The sequence below is a fragment of the Brassica napus genome, chromosome C5 (genome assembly GCF_020379485.1).
Source record: "Brassica napus cultivar Da-Ae chromosome C5, Da-Ae, whole genome shotgun sequence".
NCBI lineage: Eukaryota > Viridiplantae > Streptophyta > Magnoliopsida > Brassicales > Brassicaceae > Brassica > Brassica napus.
The window spans coordinates 41,697,183-41,720,256 of NC_063448.1; the positions used below are offsets into that span (position 1 = coordinate 41,697,183).

Sequence of the window (23,074 nt, forward strand, 5' to 3'; positions counted from 1 at the left end):
TTTTCTTTCTTGTATACAAATGTATGATGTTCTACTTTTCATTAATGCATTTTGCTTTTAAAATAAAATGTAAAAAATATAAGTGGTTGAATTTTATTGGGATTCAAATAAATCTTTAAACTAACTAAAAGTAAAACCAAAAAGTATTTGATATAAGTAAGTATTTAATTTCTCTTAATATGTGTGCACAACCTTAAACATCATATATTCAAATCCGGAGGGAGTACAAGAAAAGAGGAGACAGAACCCAAAACTCAGACCCACTCGTCTCTCTCTCTCACTCACACTCAAATGGAGTCATCGCCGTCGTCCCCACCTTCATCGCCGGAGATTCTCAACCTCGATTCTATCAGAGCTCTCAAAATCCTCGGACAAGGCGCCACCGGAACTGTCTTCCTCGCACACGACGTTGTTTCTGTCTCCTCTTCTTCCTTCGCCGTCAAGCTTGTCCACAAATCGTCAGCCTCCTCTCTCCGCCGTGCACGGTGGGAAATCGAGGTCCTCCGTCGTCTCTCCGTTCAAACGAATCAAAACCCTTTTCTCCCTCGTCTCTTAGCTTCCTTCGAGTCACCGGAATATTTCGTATGGGCTGTCCCGTATTGCTCCGGCGGCGATCTCAACGTCCTCCTTCGCCGTCAAAACGACGGCGTTTTCAGCTCCTCTGTTATTAGATTCTACGTGGCTGAGATCGTCTGTGCGCTTGAGCATCTTCATTCCATGGGGATCGCTTACAGAGACTTGAAACCTGAGAACATTCTCATTCAGCAATCCGGTCACGTTACACTCACCGACTTCGACCTTTCTCAGAGCCTCAAGAAGCCCACCCGACCCGAATTCTTTCAACCCGACCCGGAATTGTGCACCGATCCTAAAAAAAGTCGGAGCTTTTCTCGCTGGGTCTCTCCGGCGGCGTCGGAGAGCAAGAAAACGAGATCCGCTCGGGTTAACCCGATTACTCGCCGGAAAACCAGTTTTTCCTCCGGCGAACGTTCAAATTCCTTCGTCGGAACTGATGAGTACGTCTCGCCGGAGGTAATTCGCTGCGACGGTCACGACTTCGCCGTCGATTGGTGGGCTCTCGGTGTTCTGACATACGAGATGATGTACGGAGAGACTCCGTTCAAAGGGAAGAGCAAGAAGGAGACTTTTCGAAATGTGCTGGTTAAAGAACCTGAGTTCGCCGGGAAACCAAATGATCTCACGGATCTTATCCGGCGGCTGCTTGTGAAAGACTCGAGTAGGCGGTTAGGTAGCCGCCGTGGCGCAGCGGAGATAAAGGAGCATCCTTTTTTCGCGGGTGTGAGGTGGGATTTGTTAACGGAAGTGTTACGACCTCCGTTTATTCCGTTGAGAGATGACGGGGAATTAACGGCTGGTGGGTTCGATATAAGGGAACATTTGGAGAAACTGAGGATGACGGTGTCATCAGCTCCTCCGTCACCGTTTCAGTCTCCTTCGCACGTGTGTCGTAACAGCGATTCGTTCATTGACTTCTGATCCGTGTGTGTGGAATTAACACGTACAAAGTTGTAGATACTCATTTTTCTTATGTGGTGTAATTTTTAATTTTTCTGGTTTTCGTTTATATGAAAATCATTGTTGAACTTTTTTGGTATATAGAAGACTTCGCTGGCACAGTCCGAAGAAGAAACTAGCAAATGTTAAATAAAAATATACTAGTTTTTAAGAAGATAATTATAAGGAATCATTAGTATAGGATGTCGTGGTAGAAATATAAATAATTAAAGAATTAAATGAGAATGTGTAATCATAATTACACGGTCTAAGCATGCTACCTGATAATTACACTTGACTACTTGAGAACCCACATTTTTTATATTCGTTTTCATTCACATACGTTGATAGCACTCAAAATCAATATGTCTTAATTAATTAAAGACGAAAAAGATTTAGAATGTGGAACGCGTACTTCACTTTTTAATCACCATAATTATTCAACTCTAATACAGTAGCTATTTCTTCTGCTGGCTTTATTAATGAATCGTAGTCAGCAATGTTCTACTGTGATTCGGTAAATAGTATGCTTTTAGCGGTGAGAGAAATGCGATACTGAAGTTGAGACTTAAGATAGCAATTAAGAAATTATCAACCACTCTTTAGACATTCTTAAATTATAGTGTATTAGTTTAGGGGCGACTTGATCCCACATATTTGATTACTTTATTGATATGTAATGCTTAACATGACAGATATAGTCATTGGAGTACAAAATGTCTCCTCAAGATTCCCCAACACTCTTATTATGACATTGACTTGCAGACTAGAACATATCTAAGGAGAATCTTTCATTTGAATCCCGGTGTTATTTATAAGACAGAATCTGAATTCATTATACAGTATCAATTCACAAATGTTATCAAACGTGTAGAGGTGCACTACAACGTGGATTCTAAGAATCTGAATACATAGGTAGGTACGTATTTTTCAAAGTTAATATGGTTAACATGTTCGTCTTTAGAAATTAAGTTATTAAGATATCATTCTATGTCGTATATGACTAGCACGGAGGAAATGAATTAAGGGGTGGTTCTTTTTTTTTTTGTCACGAAGTTAAGGAGTGGTTCAAAATCTTGTCTATAATGGATCTAAGACTAACTCAATTTATGTACGTCTGACATAATACTTTATATACAAATATGTTGTAATATATGTGCAGGAAAAAGCAAAGTCACGGGTAAAACAAAGCCTAACTATTTTAAGACCACGCGTACAACTATATATATAAGCTAAAGAGTTGGATGTTTACCTTGAAAAATATCTTCTTCTTTTTTTTTTTGATAAAGGGTTTACTTGAATTAATAATTGGTTCATACAAAGATTACAAAGAGAAAGGGTAGCAGAAGGAATTAAGTTTAGCTTAATCTACTTAAAGCATCTCCAATCCATACCCATTTTTTTTTCTATAATTTCCACGAAAATAGAATAACTCTATTATAAGATAAATTTTGCTCTAATAGTTTACTCTATAATAGAATAACATGAGAAAATAGAGGAATTTCATTTTTTCGCTCTATATATTCTCCTCTATAATAGAGTAACTCTAACTCTATTATAGAGTAAACCATTGGAGCAAAACTTATTCTATAATATTATTACTCTATTTTTGTGAAAATTATAGAGAAAAAAATATGTATGGGTTGGAGATGGTCTTAGCATCACCATCTCAAAGAGAGTGATAGGACATAAGAGAAATAAATGATCCATGACCACCACGGCCACCACGACCCCGTTGTTGGGATTGTACAGTCCTTGTCCAACTCTTTATTATCTGATTAATACGATATTGTCCACTTTGAGCCTAATTGGCTGGCTCGCATGGATTTACTTTTGGGCTCCTTCCCAAAAGGCCTCGTACAATTAGAGTTGGACATCTCTTTATATATTAGACACTCTTTGTCTAATTCTCCAATGTGGGACTTAGTTTGTTATCTCACATTCTCCCCCTCAAACTAAGGATCACATTCATCTCGTGTTCCACAACTGACTTCCAGAATTTTTTGACTTGATCTCTGCCACACTCCTCTCATTCCTAACTCATATGATACTATTCATCTCTCGAATGGTATATTGGTCTTTTGCAGATTTCTCGTCAACCTGGCTCTGATACCACCCGTTCCTTGACCAACTAGTATCACGCACCTTTTGAGAAGGTTTCAAAGGCCTTCCACAACGAGATTTTTGAGTAGATGCATTCCACTCTCCACCAACAGAAACTCCATTTTTTTATTGAAAAGGTCACCAAAGACACTTGGGTTCCCGTCCAATTTAACATCTGATCCAGAGAGGGGATGGTAGATTGAAATGTAGCCATTACTAGGAGAGTTAGTAACAACGTCAGCTTTCTCGATCATGCGAGTGGATAAGGGAGGAGACTCAACAAACTTATCCCTTGACAGATTAACCTTCTCAAACTGAACAGAATAAGGAGCTAAGATCCTATCAGGGAAGGGAGTGAGTTCATCTGCAGACTTATTAGTTGCAGAATTTGGAGTTGAAGGTCTATCATCGAAGTGTTTGGGTATTACGGGATATATACGACATATATTCTTTACATATTAGTTTGTGATAATTATGTAAATATTCATTCTCTAGATCCTATGAATTAGGTAAAACGGTTTGTATATATACTTTGGTCGATTGACCCATATCAATACAAGAAATCCTTTATACGATACTAGGTTTCTTGACATGGTATCAGAGCTCTAAAAGCACAAAAATCTTTCTTTTAGCTCCTTATCGATCTCTTTGATCTTCTTCGTTCCTTGATTTTCTTTTTCCTCTTGAGCTATGGGAAGTAACGACAGCAAAGATGATTCTCAGAGTTCCTCCGGGGAGAATGCAGGCTCAGAGTCACATGTGGAGGTACGAAGACGTACGATCTCTCCTCAAGTGATAATCCCGGCTCTGTCATCTCTCAGCCATTGCTCAAAGGACCTAATTACAACGAGTGGTCTACTAACCTGCGCATGGCTCTTAAGGCAAGGAAAAAGTTTGATTTCGTTGATGGTTCAATTCCTCAACCAGGTTCCGACTCCCCCGACTTGGATGACTGGTGGACCAACAACGCTTTGGTTTTGTCTTGGATGAAGCTTACTATAGCTGAATCTGTTCGTTCCAACCTCTCTCATCTCGAAATCGCTAGCGACTATTGGGAACCTATCCGCAAGAGGTACTCAGTTAACAACGGACTGAGGGTTCAACGCATTAAAGCAGATCTCGCTACTTGCAGACATCATGGGTTGTCTATTGAAACTTACTACGGGAAGCTGATGCAACTGCGGACTTCTTTGTCTGAGCATCGCATTACCCAGAATTGCAGCTGCGCGGTAGGTCAGAATCTTGAGAAAGAAAGAGAGGAGGATCGACTTCATGAGTTTCTCAAAGGTCTTGATGAGTCTCTCTATGGTGCGGTTAAATCGAGTCTCCTCTCACGAGATCCTTTACCCTCTCTCGACGAGGCATACAGTGTGCTTCTTCAAGATGAGGATTCAAAACACACAACTCGTGTGCTAGATGACCGAGCTGAAACAATGGCACACGCTGTTCGTACATCTGCTGGCACAAGCTCTGCATCTTCGCGTCGTCAGTTTGTTTCTCGAGAAGAAAGAATGAAGCTGCTTTGCTCTAGTTGTGGTCGCAAAGGTCACCTAGCGACAAATTGTTTTCGCAGTTTGGGATATCCTGATTGGTGGGGAGACAAACCTCGTGGTCATTTGCAGACAAGTAATGGACAAGGAACCTCGTCGCCTTCTTCCTGACAGCCCTCAGCTGCACCTGCTCGCGTTAATGCAGTGACCACTTCGACACAACAACACTCCGCCAACACACTTACTGCCTCTGATCGTGTTGGACTTACTGGACTGAGTGACGAGCAATGGAAGACGTCGGTGACACTCTTGAATGAACATAAGCCAGCGTCGAATACATTAAGAAGTACGTCTTTTGTTTCCTCTTGGATTGTTGATTCTGGAGCCACAAACCACATGACAGGAACACTTGGTTTTCTCATTGATATACGAGATACTGCTCCTTTACCTGTAAAATTGCCTGATGGAAGGCTTACACTTACGACACAAAGAGGGACAATTATTTTAAGTTCCCTACTTACGATTCAGGATGTTTTATACGTTAACGGCCTCCAATGCCATTTGATATCAGTTTCTCAGTTAGCTCGACAGAAAACTTGTATCTTTCAGATTTATGATAAACTTGGATTGATTCAGGACTGCATTACCAGGACGCTGATTGGAGTGGCTGAGCAGACAAATGGACTTTATTTTTTGCGAGGGATGGAGTTTGCTGGGGCGATTCATCAGGAGAAACCTGCTACTCCAGATTTGTGGCATCATCGCTTAGGACATCCCTCTGCTGGTGTTTTGGATTTACTACCTATTTCTGTTTCTAATGATAGTGGTTTTAAGAATAAGGTCTGCGACACTTGTATTCGTGACAAGCAAACTCGTTATTCTTTTCCAAACAGTTCTAATACAACAAAGTCTTTATTTGATTTGGTGCATTTTGATTTGTGGGGTCCTTACCGTACTCCATCTCGCTGTGGTTCTCGTTATTTCTTGACCGTCATTGACGATTATTTTCGCAGTATTTGGCTTTATCTCTTACCTTCAAAGCAAGACGTTTCTGCTACAATTCAAAACTTCATTACTATGTTCAAGCGCCAATTTGATACAGATGTGAGAAAGATTCGTAGTGATAATGGCACTGAATTCATGTGCATGACGTCTTTCTTCCGAGAACATAGAATTATACACGAGACTTCTTGTGTCGGTACGCCACAACAGAATGGCAGAGTTGAAAGAAAGCACCGTCACATTTTGAACGTTGCTCGAGCTTTATGATTTCAGTCCTCTCTCCCTATCGAGTTTTGGGGGGACTGTTTCTTGACTGCATCCTATCTTATTAACCGCACACCGTCTAAGTTGCTAAATGGACAAACACCTTTTGAAAGACTCTATCTTCGATCTCCTCCTTTGACACACTTACGAGTTTTTGGATGTCTTTGCTATGCACACAACCAAAACCACAGAGGAGACAAGTTTGATTCACGCAGTGTGCAAGGTGTGTTTATCGGTTCCCCGACTGGTAAAAAGGGGTGGCGTGTCCTTAATCCCGACACAGGAAAGATATTTGTTAATCGTGATGTTGTGTTTTGTGAAACAGAGTTCCCTTATGCTAATTGTTCGGTACTTCACACTCCCATTATCACACCTATCGCTGACACTTCTACAACACCAGTTACTGTTTCTCTGCAAAACGAAGAACATAGTCCTGACCCTAAACCTGATGACATAGTCGTTGTTCCTGATACTACACCTGTTCTTCCTGATGCCACACCATCGTTGTCAGAAAATGATAGTTCTTCTCCAGCGTCGAACACATCTGGTACACAAACTAATTTATCTCCTACAGTCCCTACGGATCTCTCTGACATGGAAGGATCTCTCTCATTACATGCGTTACCTTCTCTTACTACCGTTCAAGACACTTCAGTTTTCCTGACTTACCTACTGATTTGTCTACAGACATAAGAGCAGAACCACTGCCCCGATCCAGGAGTTGGGTCGTGGTCTACGGAATAAATCCTTACCTACAAAGCTTAATGACTATGTTCTCCATACAATTTCGCCCCTTGTCACTTGTCAAGCGACTGCACCTTATTCACTGGAATTTTATGTTGATTGCTCCAACTTCTCCGAAAGTCACTGTGCTTTCCTTGCTGCCATATCTTTGCTTGTTGAGCCTCATTCATATAAACAGGCAATCCTTGATGAAAACTGGCGAAATGCGATAACAGTAGAAATATGTTGCATTAGAGGACAGTGGAACGTGGACAGTGGTAGATCTTCCTCCTGGCAAGCACGTCATCGGCTGTAAATGGGTTTTTAAACTCAAATTTCTCGCCGATGGAACCTTAGAACGATATAAGGTGCGTCTCGTCGTACTGGGAAATAATCAGGTCGAAGGTGATGACTACGATGAAACCTTCGCCCCTGTTGCAAGGATGACAACAGTACGCACTTTCTTACAGATCGCTGCATCTCAAAATTGGGAGATCCATCAGATGGACGTCCATAATACTTTCTTACACAGAGATTTGAAAGAGGAAGTTTATATGCAACCTCCTCCAGGGATCTGTGGCTCTGACAAGAACAAAGTTTGTCATTTAAACAAGTCTCTCTATGGTCTTCGTCAGGCACCACGCTGCTGGTTCGAGAAGTTGTCTATATCCCTACGAAATGATGGGTTTTCTCAGGGGCCTCCTGATTACTCTTTATTTATTTTGGATCGCGGTTCAGAGTACATCATGGTGCTCGTTTATGTGGATGATCTAATTGTCTCCGCAAGTAACCTGACACTTCTTGCTTCATTTAAAACTTATATGAACAAATGCTTTCATATGAAGGATTTAGGTATTTCCAAATACTTTCTTGGACTTGAACTCGCAAGGAGTCCTACTGGTATTTATCTCTGCCAAAGGAAGTATACTCTTGGGATCTTAGAAGAAAGATGTCTTCTTGCAGCTAAACCTGCTACGTTTCCAGTCGAGCAGAATCATCGTCTAGCCTTGGACAAAGGTCCAGATTTTAAAAATGTTTCCGCTTATAGAAGACTCATTGGAAGGCTCATCTATCTGGTTGTGACTCGTCCTGATCTCTCTTACTCTGTTCACATTCTGTCTCAGTTTATGCAAAAACCAAAACAGGCTCATTGGGACGCAGCGCTCCGAGTTGTTCGTTATCTTAAGGGAACTCCAGGGCAAGGTATTTTGTTGCGAGCTCACACCGACTTACATCTTGCGGCTTGGTGCGACTCGGACTGGAATGGCTGTCCTGTTACTCATCGCTCTCTTACTGGTTGGTACATTACTCTTGGTGGCTCTCCGATCTCTTGGAAGACACAAAAGCAACCAAACGTCTCTCATTCGAGTTGTGAAGCTGAATACCGTGTGATGTCTTTCACGGTTCAGGAAATTATGGGAATCAACAACTTATTGCGCGCATTTGGTATCCCACTTACTAAACCTACTCCTCTCCATTGTGATAGTAAGTCTGCTATCTACCTTGCTGCTAACCGGTCTTTCACGAACGTACGAAACATGTGGAGAATGATTGCCATTTTATACGCGACGAGATTGTCAAAGGCACCATTGCAACGAAGCATGTTTCGACTCATACGCAGCTAGCAGATATTTTTACCAAGGCCCTTGGACAAAAGGAGTTTCACGAGTTTCTATCCAAGTTGGGAGTTCTTGATCTTCACTCTCCAACTTGAGGGGGTGTATTACGGGATATATACGACATATATTCTTTACATATTAGTTTGTGATAATTATGTAAATATTCTTTCTCTAAATCCTATGAATTAGGTAAAACGGTTTGTATATATACTTTGGTCGATTGACCCATATCAATACAAGAAATCCTTTATACGATACGAGGTTTCTTGACATTGGGTTCACCAGCAGACTTCTCTTTAGTAGCAGAATCTTGATTATCAGTAAAAAGAACGGGCTCATCAGCGGAATTTTTTTCAATAGCATAATCTGTGTTAAAAATATATTTTTAAAAATATTTTGATTATCAGTAACAGATATCATATTTAAAAATGTTTTAAAAATATCATTTTTAAATATGATTATCAGTAAAAGGAACGTTGAAAAATATCATTTTTAAAATTAAGCTACGTTAAAAATATCACATGCATATTATATATACTCCTTCGCCATAAGATATTTTTGGCGAAAAACCCAACATATTTTATAAAACCATTACTTAATAATTAGTTAGAATACGTAATTTAACCAATCATATAAAATTATAGAATTTAAGAGTCAGTTATGTAAAATAATATTAGAAAGTGGCATAGCAATTTGTATCATCGTATAAAAGAAATAGTTACAAACTTTTACTATGGAACATATAAAATATTGTACATATATGCTACAGTTTATTAGAAAATGATTTACAGTAAATAGTAATGGTAACTAAAGATAGAGTCGTTTGAAAATTACGTAACTAAATACTACCCCAGATATGGTAAAATCACATGCTTTCTCATTTAATTTTTACAGATAAATTTAATTTTTGTTGTGTTTGTTAGTTTTTTCCGTTAAATTTTTCACTAGAAGGTAGTGAGCAAAGTGGATTTTGAGGATTACTGGAAAAGACAAAAAGAAGGTAAAGTTGAAAAAGAAAGGGGGACAAAGCTTATAATTATTTGTTGGCATTTTTATAATCGACAAACGATATTTTATTTCACTGAAACCCATCAACATAATTAATAATGTTAAAATAATTTTATTTAAAAAATAGAAAATGGAGAAAATCAAAATAAATAAGTAAAAAAAGACAAAATAATTCAATACAACGAAGGTACACGTTGTGTTGGAGCAACCTAATTGCTATGGCTAAATTCTAACTAAAGTCTAAGAAACCATAAAATAAAGATGTCGAATGGAGTACATAATAGTTTTATCGAAAACCAAGCAGCAATTTCAGATTCACCATGTTAAATATGAAGTGAGTTGATGAGTTACTAATAAAGTCGTTTAACTAATAACAGTTAGGGCATCTTCATCCGTACTCCATAATTTACTCCAAAAATAGAATATTTTTTTATTTTTTTTTCATACTCTATTTTTCGTTCCATTTTTGGAGTAAATCATGGATTTTTTAAGTAAATTATAGAGTGAGACTGGAAATGGTCTTACATCTGTTAAAGTAAATGGAAACATAGCCATATCATTAGGAGCTATGTATAGAAACAAAGTAAAAGATAGAGAAGACTATGACACTGAACTCTCTGCAGACACTTATTTATTTACTCTATGTTTGTTTGTTTTCTTATCTTAATTCTTGTAATAAGGGCAATATAATCATCAATGCTAAAATAAACATTTTACATGGATTCACAATTAACGTGGGTTCACAACTAATTAACTACAAAGGATCAAGGATCTACGCTGTGGATCTCAATTATGTGTTGTATAGATTCAAAAGTAATAGTGCCATATAAGATAGAGCCTTGAAAATTACACAACTAGTTAAAGACTATCCCAAGATTGGATATGGTAACAATTGCATATTTCTTTTCATTTGAAATTTGGGAGATTTTTCTTTTTTTTTTGTTTTCTTGAATTTTGTTCCTTTGTTATTGCCAAAAAATTGTAACAAGTAGGAAATAATGGCATTGAGAAAGATAAAAGAAGGTAATTTCACGTGTTGTGTTCGGCTAACAGCCTGACACTAGCTCAAACTCACTCCATACAAGCCCATAGCAGGAATAATTGAAGATTTTGATTGCAATACAATTTTCTTTTCATCCTCATCTATTTGCTTTGCACGTAACGTAATTTTCAATAGTTAACTTTCAGGTGCTTTTTTCAACTTATAAGAAGAAATAATGAGCTCACATTAGTTGACTTGGTAACCTATTCTTAAAACATGAGAATGAAACAGGTTCAGACTTGCTGATACTAGTGATATTGAATCTCATCAATAACTTAAAACTTTTGCGTACCACCACCACCACGTACAGAATAATACAAGGTTTGTGTTTTTTTTTTGTGCACAAGGTTTGTGTTTTGACAGTCATAAATTGGAACATCCGCAGGTCCAGTTATATGGGCCTCTAATGGGCCCAATACAGCTTATAATTAAAATGGTATATTAATTTAGAGACAATAAGAAATGAATGCAAGTGAGTAGACCCATGTAGTGAAGCAGCGACAGGTCCTGAGGTCACACTCACCGCAAAATGCTTACAGAGTTTCACATGCAATGCTTCTGCCCATTTATTTTTCTTTATTGCACACTTTATTATCATTACCCCACACCACACCACTTTCTACTTAATGTTTTCATTTAATTCATTCGTTCCTATTCTTCATGTGAGTTGGATTTTCCTGCATTAAATTTTTCTTTGATATATCCCCAAATGTATATATTTATCCCTAGAATATTTTTTTTTCAGAAACAAACTCAAGTGAATAGATTCAATGTTATGTATTATGTAATTATAGTATATAATATGTTAGTAAATAAGTTTCCATGATTCTAATAAATATACAACTGTATCCGTATGGTATGTCGATTTAGGTGATACAATATTTACTTACCCTCTCTCTAGTGCCATTTTATCTATCTTTTGTAGCTAGATAAGCTCCGTAGCCTTATCAAAAATGTAACGTTTGTATAGTCGATATGAGGTTTAAACTCCTTTAACATATTTTTCTTCGTATTGATATGGATACAGCTTACAGAAAACAGTTATATTGTAAGTAGAGCAGGTCGTGATAATAATCAATCATAAAGTACCGAACGTAGCACACATTTATGTTTTTCTTCAGTGCATAATCATAAAATATAATAAGGTCTAATAAACGAAGATTACATAAAATCAGTTTTTTAAACAAGCCCTCAAAGGTTTGCCGCAAAGACAGTCGTTGTACATAAACGACGCCGCTTCAAGGTGACTGAACGGCGACCCCACCGGAATCCTCCCGCAGAGATGGTTATGGCTAAGATCCAAATGACCAATAAACGACGCACCAGAAATTGATCTCGGGATTGGTCCCTTGAGATTGTTATAAGACAAATCAAGTACAGTGAAGTAAGACCTTGGTCCGAACCCTTCCGGTATCTTCCCTTGCAACATGTTCCTGCTCAAATTCAAGTTCATCACCGATGACGTCATCAGAGTTTGTGGTATCTCACCGGAGAATTTGTTTCCGTCGAGGTTTAGCGTCGCGAGAACCGCCATACGGCCTAGAGACGGTGGGATCGGGCCGTATAGTTGGTTACCGGAGAGATCAACGTCCGCTAACCGGTAAATCCGGGTTAGTGATTCGGGAATTCGACCGGTTATCCGGTTCCCGCTTAGCAATGCGCGGCTGAGCATGGTTAACCGGCCGAAGTCCGGCGGGATTACGCCGGAGATGAGGTTGTTACGGAGGTCTAAATGCATTAAGCTAGAGAGGTTGGTTAACGATTTTGGAATTGAACCGGATATCCGGTTATCCGCTACGTTTAAAACAGCTAACCGGTGTGGCCTTCCGATGTCGTTTGGTATCCCGCCGGAGATTTGGTTTCCGATGAGATCGAGCGTACGGAGGAAAGGGAGACGTGTGATGCAGGTGGGAATCTCACCGGAGATACCTTTCCAATCGGCGATGGTGATGGCGGAGAGACGCGCGAGGTCGCATATCGCCGGAGCGATGTGTCCGGTCATGTAGCCGGTTCGGTGAGCTCGCTCGAAGATGGGGTCTTCTGACTCGCCGCGGAGGTTGATGTCGGCGACTCGGTGAGTGAGCGAGTCGCAGCTGACGCCGTACCAGTTGTGGCAGCAGTCTTGACCGGTCCATGAGTTGAAAATGCCGAGGTATGGCTCGTGGAGTGCTGCACGGAAAGCTAGAAGTGCACGGCGGTCTGAAGGCGGACAGCATGTTGCGGTTGAGACTAGAAGAAGGAGGAGTAATACGAAGACGTTGAGCTTCATTGTTCGAGATTCTCTTTTGTGACAGTGTTGGGAATTGGGACTTGATGTGTGAGTGTAGAAGATAAACGTTATGGGCATATAAATAGCGAATAACAATAAATAACGAATTTTGAAATAAATATTTATAAATAAAGAAAAAGGACAATACTTGGCAAAAATACATTAAATATTATTTTTACATAGTTATTAGATAATAGTTCGATTTGGTTATATGATTAGACATTTTGGACTCGAAGCAACAATAATGGTGTGTTCCTGTAATCTTCATTAATCATTAAAATTCTACATTAAATAATCTTCATTAATCATTAAAATTCTACGTTTCTAAAGCAACAATAAAAACGTTTTTTTATTTATTGCACACATTCATTTTGTCTGCAACATTTAATTAGAGAGAGACTATTGTTAGTAATAAAATTAATAAAAAATAATACTAACAATCACACGTTTGAGTTTTTAGAAAAAAATTTACAACATTTTGGAGCCAAATTTTTGTATAACTAATTTAAACTAAAAAATCAAAATTTTATGATGGAGCCAAAGTAAAACTTTTGAACAGTTTGTAATATGCTTATTTAAGCTTCGAACCAAGAATGGTCACTCATTCTTTCCTATGGCATCTGATTTTGATTTAAATGTTTCGGTTCAAAATTATGAGAGCGATATCTTGTTTGATTTAAACGAAATTCCATCAGAAGAAGAAGAAGAAAGCGTTAACAATGGCTACGAAGATATACCAATTAGTCCAGGTATTTTTTCTGTTACTCATTGGTGTTTACTTATTATATTCTCTTAAAGAACAGTGTTAAGAGATTTATGTGGTGGTCACCACTAAACCATTATATTCTTCAATATTTAATCATTTATTGGCTTGCGTGATAACACTTACGGTGGTATTTATAGTGAATTTATAAATAGATTTTTTGGTAACTAGTAGTAAATGCTAGTTGACTGACATTGTAAGTTGTGTTAAAAAAATTGAAAACTAACGACAAGACCTTTATGTTTTTAAGTGAAATATTGTATATTTATTGTTTTGGGTTCCGAGAACAACTTATATTGTGAAACAAACATTTTTTGCTAAAACTACTTACATGACTAAACGAAGGGAGTACTAGTTATGTGGACACAAATATGTAGAAACCACACACATGGATTAGAGTTTGAAGCACATTCGATATCAATAGAGAAGCTTGCGGACAAACTGAGATAGAGACAGGAACTGGAAGTGGGGGAGAGTTTCCATGCAAATAATTGAAGCTACGATTAGATTTTCCGATGAGACTTGCCGGCTAGATAAGATTCGTCTACAATTATATCAAAGGGTCACCATGAAGCCACGTTGCCATGTCCTTGCATCTTGAGAGTTTTTTTTCTTTCATAAGCATTCTTCTACGCATCTTCCGATTCGCATATAATTGTAGTTACGTTGAATTTTTTTTTTTTTTTTTTTGTAACATTGTAGTTACGTTGAATAAAATGTCACAATAGAAAGAAAAAAAGAAAGAACTTTTACGATTATTTGTCCGTCCGCGCATCTAGTTCAGCACCGACGGTTTTGTATAGAACCACAGGGTGCATGAAACAAAGAGACATAACTGCGATACATTTTTCTTGTTCTTGGCATTCATAAATGATTAATGTGAGACATATTATTACTCCATTAGGAATTTGTAGAAATGAGTTTAATATTCATGTTTGAATTCGCTGTTTGTTGCCACATCAGTACTAACTTTGACTATTTTACTTGTTGAGTTTATCAAAGTTTGTAGGATAGGTTGTTGCGGGTATTTTACGTGTTAAAAGACTCAAAACATTACAGTTATTGTTTCTGGTTATGTATATTAATCATCCACGAACTCCAAAGCCTTGGTGATAAAATTGTGAAGATAATACTTTTATATAGAAAGGGTCTCTTTCTGAAAAAAAAAACAATGTAATAAGATAGTCTTGAGTTAAACTTATAAATTTCGAAGTTTGTAATTTACAATTATTAAATAATAGAAAAATTATTTGTGACTAATTTTTTCATAAGTTTTATCTTTGTAAGATGGAGGTAACAATAAAATAGTTTAATATATATCAACTTTAAACTCCAGTTCTAGACAAATTACAATAAATTCATTCCTTAGCTTCTAAAACGTAACTTTTAAACCCATAAAATCTAAACAAATTGATGTGTTTCTTTAACTTTTAAACCCATAAATACTTAACTTTTTAACTTTTCTTTTAAACATATCAGCTTAACTCTTAAACCCTAAAAGTTTACTGAACTTTTCTTTTCTCAGCGCATAAACTATAAACTTTTAACTTTTCTTCTAGCACTTAATTTTAAACACACAAAAACTTGTAAATCCTAAAATATAAACAAACTGATGTGTAGGCCTGGACGTTCGAGTACCCGTTGGCGTTCTGTCGGGTTTTTCAGATTTCAGTTCTTTTTTATAACATCTCCTAGGTCTCATTCTAGTAAATTTGCAAGTACGGATCGGGTTCGGATATAACACATCGGATTCGGGTCGGTTTTGTATCACATCATAGAACCCATAAAGTAATCATATATCATTCAGATTCGAGGTATATTGGATCGGTTCGGATATACCCGAAATAAAATCTAAAATTTAAAAGTAAAACATAAGAAATATATATTTATTTATATATAATTAAGTATTTAAGTTAGTTATTTATATTTTAAATACTTATTGTTAGATAACATATTAAAATAAATATGAAATTGAATATTTGAAGTATATATTCATGTTTCATATAATTATATTGTATATTATTTTGGACATTCGGATCGGTTTCTTCGGATATTTTTTCGGATTTTTTGGTTTTTTCGGTTTTTCGGGTTACCCGTTCGGGTTCGGTTAATAACACTTCAGGTTCGGATATGTTTTGTACCACCTTACAAGATCCATTCGAATATTTTTTACATTTCGGACCAGATACGGATCGGGTTTTTCGGTTCGACTTCGGTTCGGATTTCGGGTTACGGGCTAGTGATGTGTTTCGTGAGCTTTTAAAATTCAGAAAAAAATTCAGAAAAAAAGAGTATACTTTTCTAAGACCTTTGATCAATTGTCCATAAATCAACGGGATGAGTTTCGTGGACAAATGTAGCAAAATACAACTGAATACTAAATTTACCTTTTTCAACTGGGCCTTTGGCCCATTTCTTCCTTAGAGCTAGATTCTCATTAAACCTTTCCTTGCTTAATGCAAGGACAAACCATGAGGATACACACAAAAATGTCTGTGTTAAGACTTAAAAGATCTCGATTGTCTTTTACAACATAGGCTTAGACAAAACAAACATCTTCATGCTCAGTCTCAGAGCAAATGTTTTCTTCTCTACTTACTTTTAAGATCTAACATAATTAACGAAAAAGACAGAGTGAACAAACCAGAAACAGAGATTAAAAATACTCCATTTGCTAAGAATCAGAGGACTCTGCTTCATTGCTCCACCAGAAGCTAACCGAGAAACTCATTGTTAAAGACCTGACATAGTGCCACCATTTGGGAGGGATGTACAGCATTTCTCCTTCCTCTAGGATACAATCCATAAACTCTAGCTCCACCGCCTTTGGAAACTCGTTCTTGTCGATGTTGTCAAGATCAACCTTCAACCAAAGTTTGAAACCACCCCGTTTGGACACAAGGATCAAGTCGACTCAGCTTCCGTTTAAACACAGTATCAGATCTGAATATAGGATTAGAAAACTTACCTGGCTAGAGTTGCAAAGCATTGTCTCAGGATAAGGGTAAAGTTCGTCTTGCAACGAGGATGGGTAAAGCCTTACATACTTCTTGCCAACAACCTGAAGAACAGATAACACAAAGAAACTTCAATAGTAGGAGGAAAGAACCTAAACAAAGAAACTTTCTGTATACTATAGAACATTTATTGCAGGCGAAACGATTTGTTTGGTTAGTCAAACTAAGAGTTTAGTTTTGTTCAGACATCAGGCTTCAATCCAGGGAGATGATCAGGCTTTATTATGCAAGAACATCAAAGAAGAAGAAGCTCGTTAAACACTTACAGAACATACACATTGGACAGGTTGATAGCGAGAACAGACAAGAAGCCATGCTCATTTAAGGAAAAAAGATCTGAAGCCAATAATACCTGAGCAAGTATATTATGATGTGGATCATGGTGTAAAGGAGTAACTGTCCCAGCCGGACCAAACCAAGCATTAAGAGATTGGAGATCCCCTCCACCGACAAAACAGTAATCAGGAATACATATATCATCTCTCAGTTCATTTATCTGCCCACCCAGTCATGTTAAACCAATGAGCCATAAGTTCAGTAATCAGTATATGATGATGCATACATACATACCTGATCAAACAACGGATGCTGAGCAAGATAAGTAGGTTCCACGGAGGTGGATCTATTGGTCCTCATCCGTTCAAGGAACTTGGAAAAAGTCACAAGCTCTTGCTTCCAATCTGAACACAAATAGTTTTTCCCCACCTGTATAGCATTTTAAACTTCTACCAGCTTTCAGCTAATTCTGATCTAATCACAACTCTACATCAACACTCACAAGCTAACTAAAAGTACGTTAATGATGAGTAGAGTAAGTCACCTCGACGGGAACGGTACGGTTACCAGCAACAGAAGTGAGATAGTCCAAGTGGTTCCACTTGGTCCTAGCTGGCCAATGAGCCATACAATTGGTTATAACAACAGGTGTACCTGTCTGAAAATAATCACGAAGAAACCCCTCCATAGATAAATCACACCTCTTCTCTACCCTTCCACTAGTCAATGACCTCATAGGTAGAATCTTTAGCACCTGCAAGTAAAGTTTTCAACAAACCCCAACACTCTCAGTTTCCGACAGAAGAGACCAAACTAAACTAATCCTACCCAAATGTTAACAAGATCTGAGCTTTTTACCTCACTGACATCGACGGGAACTTCAGGGACCAACTTCTCACCCTTGAAATCTCCGAGGCTCTTAGCCATCTTACGAGCTTCAGAGGAGACCAAGAGCACAGAGTCGTGGAGGTCCTTGCGGAGAAGCGTCCCTCCCATGATGAGACCCATATCGAGCGCGCCGAGAGCTTCCCCAAACTCGCCGGCGGCGAAATGGAACTTGGCGACGTGGAGACAAGCCATCGAGTAAGCGTCGCGCCAGACGGGGAGAACAGAGTGCCAGGGACCGGAGTGAAGCTGCTCCCAGGCCATATCACGCGCCGCCTCCGCCGCGCTTTGGTCGCCGGCGACTGCTAGCGCCGCCATGCGAGCATAGGCGTAACCGCCTTGAGCGGAGATCGACTGCAGCAGGGATTGCGACTCCGCGTCGAGGGTTGGAGTCGGGAGATGGAGGCTGTGGTTTCCGGAGGAAGCGGCGGTTGGAGCTCCTGACATGGTCTGGATCGGGTCGGGTTTTGGTTTTGGGGGTTAAGTGAAGATATTTTGAGTTGGGGAAAAGTGAGCTAAAAAGTGGAAAAGGGAAGATATTTTGAGTGATGATTAGGATGTTAAGATATTTTTGTATTTTATCACTCTCCTCTTGTAAATTATTTACGAGTAAACCCTCCACAGTCGTATTATTTATGCAATCATCCCTGATACTTTTTCTATTTATCGAATATGCACCTGACACATAAAACCTAAATTTTCTTTTAAACCTCCTATTTCTTTTGTTTCACTAAAAATATATTAGTTTGACTAAAAGCTTATTACTGCTTCTAAACCTAAGTATCTGTGAAAAAATTGTTAATAACTAGATATATTAATATAATTTTTTTTAGGAAATATTCACCGTAGTGTAAATAAAATGTAAGACATGAATTTTTGTAAAAAATTAGTACTGTTAATAAAAAAAATACTATACATAAATTATCATAAACATAAAGAATCATCAGATGTAAAATTGTATATGTTTACTTTCTCGAATAAAATAATAAGTCACTATTAAAAACTAATTTGTCTTTCTTAAAGTATTTATAGCACTAGAGTGTGCTTAACACACATATTTGGCTTGCTATAGCGTTTGTGTTTCAGTGTTACATACATGATTAGTAAAAATATAAATAAGCTCCGTTTTAGCTTTTTGAAAAAGAAAAAACTCAACACATTTGAAAAATTATAAATTTAAATGTAGGTATTAATCACTTAGTCATGCTAAATATTTCTGTTTGCGTTTACTTTGATACACTATTTATTTGTGGTGATACATTGATTAGTTCATTAAAATCTCGGTTATGCTTTTTACAAGTACATAAGGTTGGTCCAATGAGATAAATATCCGACAAATGCTCTAGAACTTTCCACGGTTGATAAAGAAAAAGCGGTTGATGATATGTCGTTTTCGCATTGGCTGAATCTTATGTGACGTGCACTTACTGGCACGTCAAATTTGTGGACACATATACTATTTGCCTTTTTCATTTAGCTGATAGTGGACGTGGTGCTACAGTCAGCGCGACATCTGTACAACATGTTATGATATTTTATATTAAAAAAATTGCCTAGCGCAACAGAAGAAACACAACTCCAAAGATATTTATGATTAGGTGATAGTCGACGTGGCGCTATAGTCAATGCTTTTATGATATTTTTCCACAGATATTTTCTTTAGATACCTTTGGGCCTTTGGCATTGGACTACAGGATACTTGCAACAGTACACACACATTCAAATACACGCACATTCGATACACGTAGAATGTATCTATGCAAAGACTTAATGAGCCTTGCTCCATTTTGTTTAAAGATTTAACCAAACCATTGTAGAAGGCAGAGGGCATCATGCATGAACTCAACAGTTTTCAAAAAGACAATGAATCTTTCTATACTGAACTAGATATACAAAGTATCACTCTTTTACTTAGGAGTTAGGACACGTTGAAAGTTTCTTATGCAAGACAACTAATCCATTTTGTTTAAATACGTAATCAAACCCATTGTAGAATGCAGATGTTCCACATGAACTAAACACCTTTTCTAAAAAAGAATGGCTCTCTGTTGAACTAATGTTGACAAATTGGCTTGTGCGTCTATACATCATCTAGTTCAATAATACTCTCAAACTTTATAACCAAAACGATTAGACAAAATGATCAATTAAGCAACAGACAAGAAATCATTGTTATAATTGAAAACAAGATAGATCGTATAAGTCAAAATCATCATCCGATCACTCCCTAATTAATGTTTCTCAGAACACGTACACGTGAAAGATATACTTGTACATAAATATTAAAGATTATAATCTCTTTTGTACCAAGATGTAATTGAACAATATATGGATTCTGAAAGTATCTTTTTTTTTTTTTTGAACACCTGATTCTGAAAGTATCTAGTTAGCTAACTTTTGATCATACAATCATTTCAAACGAGAGGAATAGTCATTATCAGCATTTGATAACTACCTTAACAATTTATCAACATCAAACCCATGATAGTCATACATAAAGTGATCCATTGAACAATAACTAGAAAAAACACTACGAAAACCAAAGAAATTCAAATACAATTAGGAAAAACATTTGTAAGTTGCAAATTCAAATACAATTAGGAAAAACATTTGTAAGTTGCAATCTCTAGCTAGGTTGATGCTTGTTTACATGGTTGGGTCCGGAATCACGACAGGAAAAAAATAAGCTGGATTATGTGCAAAAATGCACATCCAGCACATGACCCGTCTAGTGAAAACAATGTGATAGACATCTTCATACTGATATTTATCAAACGACAATTTACATGATTTAGAAAGTAAGAAATGCAATACTCAATATTCAACCATTTCAATAACTCCATAAGCAATAACCTACAACATCAAATAAACGGTCAAGTTAAGACTCGAGCCCTTATCTGAGGTCCATACACACCTCGTTTTCGACTTCTACTCTCGTATTCTTAGAGCATGATTAACCCACAAACCCCATTAAAGTCTCTTAATGATTATTTTAATAACTAAATGTAATTAAGAATTTTAGTTAAGAAACACCAATTTTGTGTTTCAATGGTAGTCTCTTATTTACGGGTTTTAAAAAAAAATATTAAACATTGTTTAATTAAAGATAAAATTTATTTGGATACATTTTCTTATTCATATGACTTAAAAATCAGAACTAGACACGAGATAATCTGACTATATTTCATTTTTTCTCAATTATTGTTACAAGAATTATAACCACTACTAAAGCCAAACAACTTTGGACAACCCCTAGTGAGAAAGTGCTAGAAAATAACTATAGTTTGCTGGTTAGTGTTAACAAAAGATTAGCGAAATAATCCTTTCATATTTAACCATTAATCTCTCGCATTACATTACACACACTGCTTACTTACAAAATCCTACCAACTGGCCCTCTCTTAACTGACACAGAAACTAACATATCAGCTTGAATTCAAAGAAGAAAGCATGACAAAAGAAAGCCAACTGAAAGAGAAGACAGCATGCTCTGTTTACATGTGTGGAAAAAAGGCAAAGTTGGCTTCAAAAACGCCAAAGAAGACTTTCTCTTTGTAGATTAGATTAGACACTCAACAAAAGTCTACCATCAGATAACATATCAATAACCATCTTCATGGGGGAAGCATCTGCAGAGAACCCACACCTCTTCATTTCTTCTATGAGTTCAACTGAAGTGGCTACACCACCACCTCCTAGATGAGCTCGGATTATTGTGTCGTATGTACAATCATCTGGCGCAATCCCTCTTTCACCAAACAATCGATCCAAGGCATCCAAAGTAAAGACGTCCGGGGTGATTCCCCTTGTAATCATATCCCTCAACAACTGCGTGCCATCATCCCATCTTCCGGCTTTACAGAAGATGCCTATGAGAGTGTTGTAGGTGATGACATCTACTTTGATCCCTTTGGTTTCCATTTAATTGAAAAGGTTGAGTGCATCTTCGAGGCTCCCTTCTTTGCAAAGACTATCAACGACCATACTGTAGTGGACTACATTAAGCTTCACCTTTGCTTCCATCTTCGACGGCACCAAACAATCTACCGAAATCTATGATGCTAGGAAGAGATCAACAACATCATCTTTCTTGATATCAGAAATCCCATTTCTCAATCTCTCTTTGTAAGAGACTCTCCCCACTTTTCCGAGACTAGAAAAGGCTCGTTCAGACAAGAACAAAGCAGTTCTGATCAACATAGTACATGTCTCGACAGGACGTGTCTGAACGAATCTCCGCATGACCCAAGTGGAAGAATTCGAAAGCTCTGAACTTTTTTAAAAAAAAACTGGAGTCTCGCCTTCAATTTGATTGTTCGGCGTTTCACACAGTTCACCAATGTCTGCACATTAAGAACTTTTTTGAAAAATCTAGTCTTTGTCTCTGCAACGAAAGCAAAAAGTAGAGACCTTTCAAACCCAATCAGTGAGAATCGAGATATTCTGACGAAATCGTCGAGAAATCATAGCTGAGTATCAAAGCTGAGGAAGAAAAGCTTACGCTTTGAGACGAAGCTGTAGGAAGCGAGATAGGTCGAAGAGGACAATGGAGGGAACAAGCTTGGGAGGAAATCATGAAGAGGAGAATGGAGGAAGCAACCTGTTGGCTCTGCCTTGTTGTTGTTGAGAGAAGAGGAGAAAGGAAAAGCTCTAAGAGACGTCTCCTATTTAGGAGATAGAAGAACCGTCCTCTTCTGTTAATGGCTATATTTTTTTTAATCTATATTATTAAAAGACAAATATCCATTTAAAAATATTTTTACTTCATTAATTAAACTCTCTATTTTTTTGCTTGTCTTTTTCAGTTGCATTTATGAAATATCTTAAAACGAATAAAACTGCATAATTTATTACTTGTCTTTTCATTTACATTAATGAAATCTATATTATTAAAAGAGAAGTACCAATTTGAAAATATTTTTACTTCATTAATTAAACTCTCTATTTTTTTGCTTGTCTTTTTCAGTTGCATTTATGAAATATCTTAAAACGAATAAAACTGCATAATTTATTACTTGTCTTTTCATTTACATTAATGAAATCTATATTATTAAAAGAGAAGTACCAATTTGAAAATGTTCTTACTTCATTAATTAAA

The 23,074-nt window shown here is 37.4% G+C and overlaps 3 protein-coding genes and 1 long non-coding RNA gene across 5 annotated transcripts; 1 reads left to right on the forward strand and 3 right to left on the reverse strand.

The window, feature by feature from the left end:
* LOC106397686 (serine/threonine-protein kinase UCNL) lies at positions 1–1,651 on the forward strand. The gene has a single exon (XM_013838304.3). It carries the CDS (start codon positions 292–294, stop codon positions 1,495–1,497), a length of 1,206 nt encoding a protein of 401 aa, XP_013693758.2. The 5' UTR covers positions 1–291; the 3' UTR covers positions 1,498–1,651.
* Positions 1,652–11,828: 10,177 nt separating this feature from the next.
* Positions 11,829–13,102, reverse strand: LOC106398872 (DNA damage-repair/toleration protein DRT100-like). Its single transcript, XM_013839375.2, has one exon. It carries the CDS (start codon positions 13,033–13,035, stop codon positions 11,938–11,940), a length of 1,098 nt encoding a protein of 365 aa, XP_013694829.2. The 5' UTR covers positions 13,036–13,102; the 3' UTR covers positions 11,829–11,937.
* Positions 13,103–16,276: 3,174 nt separating this feature from the next.
* Positions 16,277–18,527, reverse strand: LOC106401865 (lysine-specific demethylase JMJ30). 2 transcript variants are annotated; one of them, XM_013842475.3, is made up of 6 exons: positions 17,950–18,526; positions 17,636–17,845; positions 17,386–17,520; positions 17,168–17,311; positions 16,767–16,859; positions 16,277–16,661 (listed from the first exon to the last, which is right to left on the reverse strand). In XM_013842475.3, the coding sequence occupies exons 1-6, from the start codon at positions 18,421–18,423 to the stop codon at positions 16,473–16,475; spliced, it is 1,245 nt and encodes a 414-aa protein (XP_013697929.1). In that variant the 5' UTR covers positions 18,424–18,526; the 3' UTR covers positions 16,277–16,472. The 2 variants fall into 2 exon arrangements, with proteins under 2 accessions (XP_013697929.1, XP_013697930.1); XM_013842476.3 differs by having other exon boundaries at positions 16,277–17,032; positions 17,950–18,527.
* A 2,757-nt stretch (positions 18,528–21,284) lies between these two features.
* LOC111206362 lies at positions 21,285–22,771 on the reverse strand. The gene is made up of 2 exons (XR_002658592.2): positions 22,478–22,771; positions 21,285–22,360 (listed from the first exon to the last, which is right to left on the reverse strand). It is a non-coding gene; the product is annotated as an uncharacterized LOC111206362 (long non-coding RNA).
* Between the last annotated feature and the right edge of the window lie 303 nt (positions 22,772–23,074).